General features: G+C 39.6%; 4 protein-coding genes across 4 annotated transcripts; 1 reads left to right on the top strand and 3 right to left on the bottom strand.

Moving 5' to 3' along the window:
* Positions 1-686: 686 nt before the first annotated feature.
* Positions 687-5,085, top strand: LOC108559295 (probable chitinase 3; the record flags this gene model as incomplete). Its single annotated transcript, XM_017916531.1, is given in 9 exon segments — positions 687-774; positions 1,465-1,884; positions 1,941-2,120; positions 2,307-2,979; positions 3,040-3,242; positions 3,303-3,964; positions 4,024-4,332; positions 4,391-4,592; positions 4,644-5,085. Coding segments are annotated over 9 exon segments (2,952 nt in total), but the record flags the coding sequence as incomplete, so codon positions are not given.
* A 271-nt stretch (positions 5,086-5,356) lies between these two features.
* LOC108559297 (clusterin-associated protein 1) lies at positions 5,357-6,991 on the bottom strand. The gene is made up of 7 exons (XM_017916532.1): positions 6,935-6,991; positions 6,688-6,884; positions 6,456-6,638; positions 6,310-6,405; positions 6,041-6,258; positions 5,696-5,985; positions 5,357-5,635 (listed from the first exon to the last, which is right to left on the bottom strand). Exons 1-7 carry the CDS (start codon positions 6,954-6,956, stop codon positions 5,412-5,414), a joined length of 1,230 nt encoding a protein of 409 aa, XP_017772021.1. The 5' UTR covers positions 6,957-6,991; the 3' UTR covers positions 5,357-5,411.
* A 134-nt stretch (positions 6,992-7,125) lies between these two features.
* On the bottom strand, positions 7,126-7,657 carry LOC108559299 (oxidoreductase-like domain-containing protein 1). The gene is made up of 2 exons (XM_017916534.1): positions 7,554-7,657; positions 7,126-7,504 (listed from the first exon to the last, which is right to left on the bottom strand). Exons 1-2 carry the CDS (start codon positions 7,567-7,569, stop codon positions 7,173-7,175), a joined length of 348 nt encoding a protein of 115 aa, XP_017772023.1. The 5' UTR covers positions 7,570-7,657; the 3' UTR covers positions 7,126-7,172.
* An 86-nt stretch (positions 7,658-7,743) lies between these two features.
* LOC108559298 (galactokinase-like) lies at positions 7,744-9,649 on the bottom strand. The gene is made up of 6 exons (XM_017916533.1): positions 9,168-9,649; positions 8,945-9,113; positions 8,726-8,882; positions 8,535-8,660; positions 8,012-8,465; positions 7,744-7,958 (listed from the first exon to the last, which is right to left on the bottom strand). The coding sequence occupies exons 1-6, from the start codon at positions 9,330-9,332 to the stop codon at positions 7,848-7,850; spliced, it is 1,182 nt and encodes a 393-aa protein (XP_017772022.1). The 5' UTR covers positions 9,333-9,649; the 3' UTR covers positions 7,744-7,847.
* Positions 9,650-10,803: the final 1,154 nt, after the last annotated feature.

Genomic DNA, 10,803 nt, shown 5'->3' with positions numbered 1-10,803 from the left:
ATATAAAATTATAATTTAGGAATCAGGATTTCCGATGCTGACTAAAGTTTCGTTTTCATTAGTATCTTAGAAATGGTAAAAAAAATTGAAGTTGAGAAGTGGATTTAATTACAGATTTAGGATGAATCAGAACGAAATAGTTGAAATTAACTTATAATGTAGGAAATAGAATGAATCACAATTAAATAGTTGAAATTAAGATATAGGAGATATTATGAATCTCAATTTGAAATCAAATTTAAGAAGCAGAATAAATCTTGTTATAAATCTAAAATTATGAATTGTAATTAAAGAATGTGAAAATATTGCAAGAAACTAACGAATTTATGAAAAGAATTTTATATATTGAAGATCTCAGTGATTGTTTTTAACTTTTCTAAGTATTTCTTTGAACTTGTAAACATTTAAAACTTTATCTACGAATTTAACAATTTCATAAACCAATATTAGTTGAAATATTCTTAAATATGTTGTTTTAATTGTTATATGAATAAACTAAAGTTTTAAAAAAAAAGTGGTAATATGCAGATTAACATTTTTATTTGCATATTCAAATTTCGTTAATGATTTCTTAATAATCGAGATAATAGAAAACATGCACATCCTTAATTATATAGAATGTATAATTAATTAAAATGTTGCTACTTGTTTCGATGTTATTTTCAATTACACGATTTCTGTTTCAGATTCCTCCGAAGTGGTTCAGATTCCGAAATTTGGCCGTATTTATCCTAGTCATTATAGTCTTAGTGCAAATAGGAACGTCCGTCAAAGGTGAGTCCACGATTTTGGATATACATTAAGATTTTTGTTGAAACGTTGCATCAATATTAATAATATTCAATGGTATTTCGTCAAGTCGGAGTAAACGAGCCAAAAACAAAAAAAAACAACAACTAAAGGATGTTAAAATGTCAGATGTGTTTTCTAGAAGGATTCCCATGAGTGAATAACATTCTAAACGCACATGCGATTAAAGTAATATGTATTTCGTGTGCTGAAGCAAACTTTCGTTTCGATTTATTATTTTTTTGTTGTTGTATGATTTTGTTCTGTTGTATAATTAGGTTTTCCAATTTAGCTTTGAAAACGGTAATAAAAGAAACGTGGATAAAAGAACGAAATTATGTGACCAAGAACTTGCAATTTAATAATGGTAATAAACGCGAAACAGAAATATGATCCGAAACTTTCTAATGGAAAACTGGACGGTGTCGAAGTGAGGTCGATTTCTCACGCTAACAAATCGCGACGAAAAGTTGTAAGCCGAGAATAATTGTAATTAATCGGAGACAGCGCTAATTGGTCTGCGGTTAATACAGTAGATTCGAATCCTCCGGAGCGGAAGACAATGGTCGATTGTCCAGAGCCGTATCTTAATGATCCTTGGCATCAATTCTCGCTTGCGCAAATAAACGTTTGATTGCGCTCTCTGATTTTGTCTTCTCTTGCACATCTGTCCAGTTACCAGGAGGAGATTGAGGAGACCGACGACGACTGCCGCTTCGGTTGCTTCTTCATCTGATCAGGATGTTGCGGCGAGCGTGAGCAGGTTCAGGGTGAGAGGACGCGGAAGCTCGAAGAAGATCTCCGACAATTCTCTGTCCGCGTCCAGCGTGTCCAAGAAGGACAAAGATGGATACAAGGTCGTTTGCTACTACACCAATTGGTCGCAGTACCGTCCGAAGGTCGGTAAGTTCTCACCGGAAGACATCACCCCGGATCTCTGCACGCACATCATCTTCGCTTTCGGTTGGCTGAAGAAGGGCAAACTCTCATCGTTCGAGAGCAACGACGAGACGAAGGATGGCAAAGCGGGATTGTACGATAAAATACATAAACTTAGAAAGGCAAATCCGGCGCTCAAGACGCTCCTCGCCATAGGTCAGTAATAAGCATTAAACAACCTCGAGGTATTAAGTTTTTTGATTAATCTACAGGAGGATGGTCTTTTGGTACGCAAAAGTTCAAAGACATGGCCGGAAGCAGATACGCCAGGCAGACGTTCATCTACAGCTCCATTCCATTCTTGAGGGACAGAGGATTCGACGGTTTGGACATCGATTGGGAATACCCGAAAGGAGCCGATGATAAGAAGAACTACGTTCACCTTCTCAAAGGTAATTTCACCTCATTAAATCCAATCAAATTTTAAACAACAACATTAGCATTCAATAGAATACTAGTGAATTCATTAAACTTCTAAATATAATTCAATAGAAACAATACGTCTTTGAATTTTATTAAGAAGAAAGTTAATTTGAATGATTACAAAGTAATTTCTATAATTATGTATTTCTAAACAGAACTTCGCGAGGCCTTCGAAGCTGAAGCTCAAGAAGCTAAGAAACCTAGGTTGTTGCTGTCTGCAGCTGTACCCGTCGGTCCCGACAACATCAAATCTGGTTACGATGTGCCAGCCGTCGCTTCCTACCTGGACTTCATCAACTTGATGGCGTACGATTTCCACGGCAAATGGGAACGCGAAACGGGACACAACGCCCCGCTTTACGCCCCGAGCACCGACAGCGAATGGCGCAAGCAATTGTCCGTCGACCACGCCGCAAGTCTCTGGGTCAAATTGGGAGCACCCAAGGAGAAGCTGATCATCGGAATGCCGACCTACGGAAGGACCTTCACTCTGAGCAACCTCAGCCGGTACAAAGTTAACTCTCCGGCGAGCGGCGGCGGTAAGGAAGGCACGTACACGAAGGAATCCGGATTCTTGGCTTACTACGAAGTCTGCGAGATGCTGAGGAATGGAGCCTCGTACGTTTGGGACGATGAAATGAAGGTACCATACGCGATTCACGGAGATCAATGGGTCGGTTTCGATGACGAAAGATCGATCCGTCACAAGATGAAGTGGATCAAGGAGAGCGGTTTCGGAGGAGCCATGGTTTGGACCGTCGACATGGACGATTTCACTGGCACCGTCTGCGGTGGTAACGTTAAATATCCGCTCATCGGAGCCATGAGGTAATTCATTGATTTCCTTCAAATCTTCATTATTACATAATCTAATTCTTCTATTTGCAGAGAGGAATTGCGCGGTGTTTCTCGCGGCAAAGGAGCCAAGGATATTGACTGGGAGGAAGTGGCCGGTGGTGTTGAAGAAGACGAAGAGGATGAGATTGAAAAACCAGAACCGGCGAAGGTAGCCGTCTCCGAGGTTCTGAAGAGGGTCAGGAAACCAAGCAAGAAGGCGCATTTGAAGGGAGCCTCCACTTCGAGCAGACGCAGTAAGAATTACAAATTAACTAATAAAAAAAAAACAGTATTAATTTTATGTTGCGTTTCAGCGCGTCCACCGCAGGTGTTCTGTTACATCACCAATTGGTCGCAGAAGAGGCCAGGTGCCGGAAAGTTCACCCCAGAAGACATCAACGCGAATCTCTGCACGCACGTTATTTACGCGTTCGCCACGCTGAAAGATTTCAAATTGGCGGAAGCAGACAGCAAAGATGATGAAATGTACGATAGGGTTATTGCGTTGCGCGAAAAGAACGCCGATTTGAAGGTGTTGTTGGCGATCGGCGGTTGGGCTTTCGGATCAACTCCATTCAAAGAGCTGACCGGGAACTCGTTCAGGATGAATCAATTCGTTTACGACTCCATCGACTTCTTGAGGGATTACAAGTTCAACGGTTTGGATGTGGATTGGGAGTATCCGAGGGGAGCTGACGACCGCGTCGCGTATGTTAACTTGCTGAAGGAGCTCAGGTTGGCGTTCGAAGGCGAAGCGAAGAGCAGCGGACAACCTAGGTTGCTGTTGACTGCAGCTGTACCGGCCAGCTTTGAGGCTATTGCCGCCGGCTACGACGTCCCTGAGATCAGCAAATACTTGGACTTCATCAACGTGATGACCTACGATTTCCACGGACAATGGGAGCGCACCGTCGGACACAACTCTCCGCTGTTCCCGCTGGAAAGCGCCACCAGTCACCAGAAGAAATTGACTGTGGTAAGTTACGAATAGTTTAGTTGATTTCGAGCAAATTACAATTGATTTTTGGTTGTTAGGATTATTCGGCTAGGGAATGGGTGAAGCAAGGCGCGCCTAAAGAGAAGTTGATGATCGGAATGCCCACATATGGAAGAAGTTTCGAGCTGGTGAACACGACGCAATTCGATATTGGAGCCGCCGCTTCCGGTGGAGGCGTTGCTGGAAAATACACATCTGAGCCGGGATTCATGAGCTTCTACGAGATTTGCGACTTCCTCCAAGAAGATAACACGACGTTGGTTTGGGACAACGAGCAACAGGTACCATTCGCTTACAGGAAGAACCAGTGGGTCGGATTCGATGATGAAAGAAGTCTTAAAACGAAGGTAAAGTTGCGATTGATATAACGTGAAAAAGAACAGATTTGTAAACTTGGAATTGCAGATGGCTTGGTTGAAGGAGGAAGGTTTCGGTGGAATCATGATCTGGTCCGTGGACATGGACGATTTCCGGGGACAATGCGGAAGCGGTAAATTCCCTCTGATGCAGGCGATGACTCAGGAATTGGATGGATACAAAGTGAAATTGGAATATTCCGGACCGTTCGAGAGTTCCAGTCCCATCGGCCAATACACGACTAAAGATCGTAAGCTTACTCTAACCTAATCAAATGGTGGTGTTAACTTGGTGATTGCAGCGAACGAGGTAACTTGCGAAGAGGAGGAAGGTCACATTTCTTACCATAAGGACAACAACGATTGCACGAGATACTACATGTGCGAAGGCGAGAGGAAGCATCACATGCCTTGCCCGGTCAATCTGGTCTTCAATCCCGATCAGAACGTTTGCGATTGGCCAGAGAACGTTGAAGGATGCATGGAACACACCCAGGCGCCGCCCACGCGCAGATAATTTTAGCGAAAGACGAAGAAAGTTAAAGAGAAAAGAACACGCACTCAAGCACACACAGGCCTAAAAACACACACAAAAAAAGAACACAAATACTCCCCTAATTCTGCTATGTCCCCCCCAATCTAACGCAAATACCCGCGATTCCCAAGAGGAATGAATAAAACGACTTTATTATTAGAAGCAACAGCAAACAAACAAAAAAAAAATGAAGATAATAATGAAAAACCTTATATTTTAATCTAAGATTTAAATTTAATTTCGGTTCTGTGATGTATTTAAAAGTTATTATTTTTAATTTATACATATATATTATATATAATATTTTAGAGCGAGATGCAAATAAGTTTTCACTCGGTGAAACGAAGACCGCTCATTTTAGAGCAATACCATCAGAGTATCTTGCGCAGGCGGCGTCTCTCGTGTGTACCATAATTATATTATTTTTGTATTATTATTATTACTATTTTTATACGTGCGAGTAGTTTTGTAAATATGTTATATCAAATAATAGTAATAAACATAGAGAAAAAAACAACTAATTAGCAATGATTAATTAAAAGTCGTCGTCGCTGTTGTCTTGCACGATGCTGCTGCTTATTCTAGCAGACGGGGCTCGCTTCAGATCGAGCGCCAAACTGAGACTGTCCTCTTCGTCGGATTGCAGAAGCTCCGGCTCATCGTTATCCAAGAAGATGTCGTCGGAGTCCGAAGACTCTTCATCGACGGACATGCTACCGAAAACCTTTCCCTTACTGCTATTGTCCATGCGTGTCCGTCCTAAAAAGCTCAAAACGTTGAAGATCTTTCTACGAAACTTGTGCAAGAATGTGTTAAAACCTCCAGTGCGCGCCCTCGGCCGCTCTTGTCTGCTCGGCGCCAACCTTTGCTCCGCATTGATCATAGGCTCCTCTATGCTCATCATCTGATCGTTGGACTCCTCGATCTGAAACGCTATCGGCTCAATCTTCTGTTGAGACGAAGCCAACTGTTGCCTCTCGATCTGCACACGTTCAGCTTCAGCAGCCAACCTCTCCAGCTGCGTCAAACATCTCAATCTCACCGAGTACTGTGCGAAAAGCTTATTCAATTCCTCCTCCAAACCGGTGAACTCCTCCAAAAACGCAGGACTGGAAAAATGATCAAAATACATCAACTGTCCAGCTCGCAGCAATAACGTCTCACCGAACTTTCTTCAAGGTCTGTAACCTCTTTTCGTATCGATCGATTTCCACTTTCCTCCTTTCGATCTTAGCGTCTAAGCTTCCCTCCGTAGCCGAAACATTGTCGATCATCTGCATGGTTTCAGCTACATTAGCTTTCAATGATTCAATCGCCTTCCTAATCGATGCTTCCACGTCGGCCACCTCGTAATTCCTCCCAACGCTGGCTTGCCTTAAACCCTAACCCAACCTAAGCTACTGAAAGTCCTCTGAAAACATTTATATACCAACCCTCAGATCAATCTCCTTTCCCAGCAAATCGAACAAGCTCGCTCCAGAAGTTGTTATTTCCGTGGCCAATTGCCGCGACTGCTTCAAATCGTGTATCTAAAACGCCAATTATAAGTATGAACCAATCATATACCATAAACATTTACTTTATCGGAAATATCAAAATCCCGAACGCTCAATTCTTGTTCCACCTCTTCATCTTTCCCACCGACAGAGTGATGCATCAAAGCCTCGTAAAGCACAGACGAAATCTTCAAAATTTCCTTAACAGCATACCCATCAGCTTGGTAAAGCCTTTTCGTGTTCAACTTAATGTTCGCTTTCAAAGCCTGAAAATCCTTCAGTTACACTATACTCTTCAATTAACTTTCCACGCACCATGAATTGGGCAGCGCTCCTTATTAAAGCAATCCTCTCCGTTTCTGTATCTATTTCACCTGAAATATCGGCATCAGGTTCAAACCTCTTCGCTAACCACACCAAGAGGTTCGCTACAAGCGGGAAGTTCGGCTTCCTGAAGCTCTCCATCGATACCAGAGCCGGATAACCCAACGTCCGCAACATTTCAGTAAAATCTACAAGATACAATTTTAGCTGTAAATGTAATTTGTTTGAATTTACTTACTCCTAACATCCCTGTAAGACATTCCCAAGAGCACAATAAATATTGTTTGTATGCTCAGTCGCTTAGTAACGAAAATAATTAATATTATGTAGGCAACAGCTCAAACGCCTAATTAATTATGAATTATTAATTAATAATTAATAAGAATTAACCATAATAAAACAAACACATTCATTTTCAATGAATATAATTAACAATTTGACTATACATTATAACTTGACTATGAAACAAGCATATGTCAACTTTTCTTCCTCATTCTGAGTTCGTGCATGAGAAAAGCCCTCATGTTGCCATCAGTTACTTCCTCACTGATCCTCTTCATAGCCTTCTCTCCACCATCCTTGTAGTATTCGGAGAGCTTCTCCACATAGTCTAACCAGACACAGTTGGCACACCCGGACATGCAGCAAGTTGTCGGAGGCTCTGGAAAGGTGGTTGTCAACTCTGAGGCAAGCACTTTATCATCCTTCTGCTTTGCTTTTGGATATTTAACCTCCGCATTGACAATAGTCGAAGCCACATCTTTGGCTGAGCTACTGCTGCTGTTACATCTGAGGGATATCTGAAAAACTTGACCTTTTTGATTACAGGGCTTTTAATTGTTTGCCTCGATACTTACTTGAACGTGTAAACATTACAGAGAATTTTTGGCATGTTTATACTTTTGCCCTTTTACTCAGGTTAAAGTCAAATGTATTATTGGTTGCCTGCATTTCTAATCACAGAAATTAATTACAATGAAATTAATTACTGCATTAAAGATTAATTTATTGTTAGCCCATGATGTAGTTTATTTACATATAGAAGATAAAAGCAACAAAAAGAGGATATTTGCAAAATATATAATTATTTGACATTTTTAGAAGCTAATTAAGCATTTATGAGTTATCAATAGGAAATAAATTATTTGATATTAATGTATAATTTGAGCACCGTCGCTTGGCGAGCATACGTAAAATGTGGGGATTCCAGAGTATTCAGTCTTAATGGTGGCTATTAATAAGTCGACGCTATTTCTGTAAACCTGAAACAATTTGAATGCTAAAACTGCTTTGTTTCAGTAGTATGTTAAGTTACCAAAGTAACTGTGCAGCCGCCAAAACCTCCTCCAGTCATGCGGCTCCCCAAGACACCTTTCACGCTAAGAGCAATGTCCACGAGTTCGTCCAATTCCTTGCACGATACTTCGAAGTCATCCTTCAAAGATTTGTGACTCTGAGTCATGAGTTCGCCGAATCTAACGAAATCCTTGACTTTCAGAGCGTCCGCTGCATCCTTGGTCCTTGCGATCTCAGTGACCACATGTCTGGCCCTCTTCACGATATCCTCTTCAGCCACATCCTCCAATCGTTTGACATCTTCAACGGCGACGTCCCTCAAGCTGAGCTTCTTCAGCTGAAGCGCCGCCTTTTCGCATTGCTTCCTCCTGGTACTGTACTCGCTTCCGGTGAGCTCATGTTTAACATTGGAATTCGTCACCAGCACCACAACATTATCATCGGCAAACGGAATTAGTTTGCTCGTCATCATTCTGAAAAACGAAAAGCGATGATGAACTTCTCTGCCGGATACAGCAACTTCGATTATGCGTGTATATCACCTGCAATCTATCAGCAGAGCGCAATCCTTTTTGCCCAGGAAGGAAATGAATTGATCCATGATACCGCACGGCATCCCCGCGTAATCGTGTTCCGCCTTCTGGCACGCCAGGGCCTTATCAGTTGGCCTGAAAACATACAATTTGCAGCCTTTCTAAAACCGCCTTCGAGTGTCTGTCTATCGAGATGTTACATAACGGAGCGAGATTTGTCGCCGTTCAGCGCGTCCAGGAATTGGTATGTGACGACCTCCAGGGCCGCACTGCTCGAGAGTCCTCCACCGATCGGAACACTGGACACGATCACCGCCTTGAAGGTGGGTGTTTCACCGATGTAATTCGCCAAAACACCTTAAGAAAGAGAAAATCAATGTAAAAAAAAAATCGTTTGCTTGCATATCTGTACGCATTACCCTTGACATAATTGGCCCACTTTGGTTCGCACCTCCTGTCGACCGTGAACAACTCCTTCTTCTGGATCTTGACCCTCCTCGCTCCCTTGATATCTTCATTCCTCGTGACCACAATCGACTCGTCCCCTTCCGTCCTGCTCCCGACCATAACAGTCACCAAAGGCAGAGCCTATCCAATCCAAACACTATACGCAACAATACAACACTTGAACCACAACCTTACCATTGGTAAAACAAATCCATCGTTGTAATCCGTGTGTTCTCCTATCAGATTCACCCTACCTGGAGCAAAGACCACAGCCGATGGATCTTCTCCATCGAACTCCTCGCGAAATCCGCTCTTGGCGGCAGCGATTAAACTCTCCAAACTAGGTATCTGCTCTGCCATTGTTCGAAACGCTCGAGACTGCAAAGCGCAACTGAGTCTACATTCAATTAATCTGGCGAGGAAACCTGATAAGCCTCAAGCGAGCAAAAAAAAAATAAAGCAATGTACACAAACACAATCAACATAAATATTTAGAATTCGCATGTTTGTTAACTAACGTCATGTGATTCGCTTCGAAATACAAGTATAATTCCAACGTAAAATCTTTTGTGTTGTTATGCAAGGTGCTAATCAATAAATTCACTTTGCACAACATCACAACAAATCTAAAAATAAACGTGTTGAGTTATAACTCAACTTGATAAATGTTATCATCAGCTGGAAAAAATTTTAATTAGCAATTTTAATTGTTATTAAAGTAATATTAATATTATAAATATTAATCCAATGAAAAAATTAAACTTTATTTAGAATAATTGTGCAATATTATCAAAAAAGTTAAAAAATTAAAAAAAAAAAACAATTTATTTAAATAATATTATTGAAGTTTTATATAATTATATTATTTGAGTATTTCAATAAAATTTCTTATGAGTGTTGTGATTAAATTTAATATTTAGAAATTTGTTTTTTTTAAATATTGTATATTATAAAAAAAAACTGATTAATTTTCACTATAGTTTTTAGCTGTATAAATTTACAAATTGATTAATATTTATTGATTATCCATTATTTGCACATTATTTGAAAACTTTAGACTATTATAGATAGTTCAAATATGTCTAAAATTAACCTTAGGGCAAATGACAAATGATAAAATAACTTGCGTTTTTTTTTCATTGTACGTGTTATTGAAGAGTTACAAATATTTACTGAACAAGATAGTAAATATTTGTAACTCTAATCTAGTAGGTGAAAATTATATTTCTATTGTCAAAGATAACTTCATTAATTTATATTATTTACAAAAGTACTAAAATGTTTTCAAATTTAAGTCTACTACTAATTTACAATCTACAACTGATTTGTAATTGTTTCATAAGATCTAAATTAATATTAATTAACTATATTTTATTTAAAAATATTTATATAATTCATATTTGAATTTAAATTTAAATTATCTTCAGTTTCGAAAAATTCGCACTAGATGAAGATTGAACTTCATATTTAATTATTCGCAGTTTATTAACTTCTAAAGCAGATTTTAATTAATATACAACTCAATTAACGCTCGAATTAAAAAAAATACTGAAAGCAAACAGCGCCGAAATGGGGTGAACTGTAACCTTCGTTGTGAAACTTACAGGTGGCGTATAAGAATATTTGTAAAGATTAGTTAGAAGATTAGAAAAACAATTTACTTAAATAATATTATTCAAGTTTTAGCGTAATCTTGTTCAGTTTATATTTGTAACTCTAATCTAGTAGGTGAAAATTATGTTTCTATTGTCAAAGATAACTTCATTAATTTACATTATTTACAAAAGTACTATAAAATTTTAAAATTTAAATCCACTATTAATTTACAGTC

This window comes from Nicrophorus vespilloides, unplaced genomic scaffold (assembly GCF_001412225.1).
Source record: "Nicrophorus vespilloides isolate i.1.1-1 unplaced genomic scaffold, Nicve_v1.0, whole genome shotgun sequence".
NCBI classification, from domain to species: Eukaryota; Metazoa; Arthropoda; class Insecta; order Coleoptera; family Silphidae; genus Nicrophorus; species Nicrophorus vespilloides.
The sequence above is the reverse complement of the archived record's forward strand: the minus strand, read 5'-3'. Positions and strand labels throughout refer to the sequence as shown.

Bases quoted from the DNA above. Each gene is read 5' to 3' on its own strand.
- LOC108559298 (XM_017916533.1), bottom strand. From the start codon at position 9,332: ATGGCAGAGCAGATACCTAGTTTGGAGAGTTTAATCGCTGCCGCCAAG. The intron at 8,466-8,534 runs GTGATATACACG...TTCGTTTTTCAG, and splicing joins GCTCTGCTGATAGATTGCAG to AATGATGACGAGCAAACTAA. The intron at 7,959-8,011 runs GTAACTTAACAT...AAATTGTTTCAG, and splicing joins GCGGCTGCACAGTTACTTTG to GTTTACAGAAATAGCGTCGA.
- LOC108559297 (XM_017916532.1), bottom strand. From the start codon at position 6,956: ATGTCTTACAGGGATGTTAGGA. The intron at 6,639-6,687 runs GTGCGTGGAAAG...AAGGATTTTCAG, and splicing joins GGAGCGCTGCCCAATTCATG to GCTTTGAAAGCGAACATTAA. The intron at 6,259-6,309 runs GTTGGTATATAA...AGGTTGGGTTAG, and splicing joins GAAAGGAGATTGATCTGAGG to GGTTTAAGGCAAGCCAGCGT.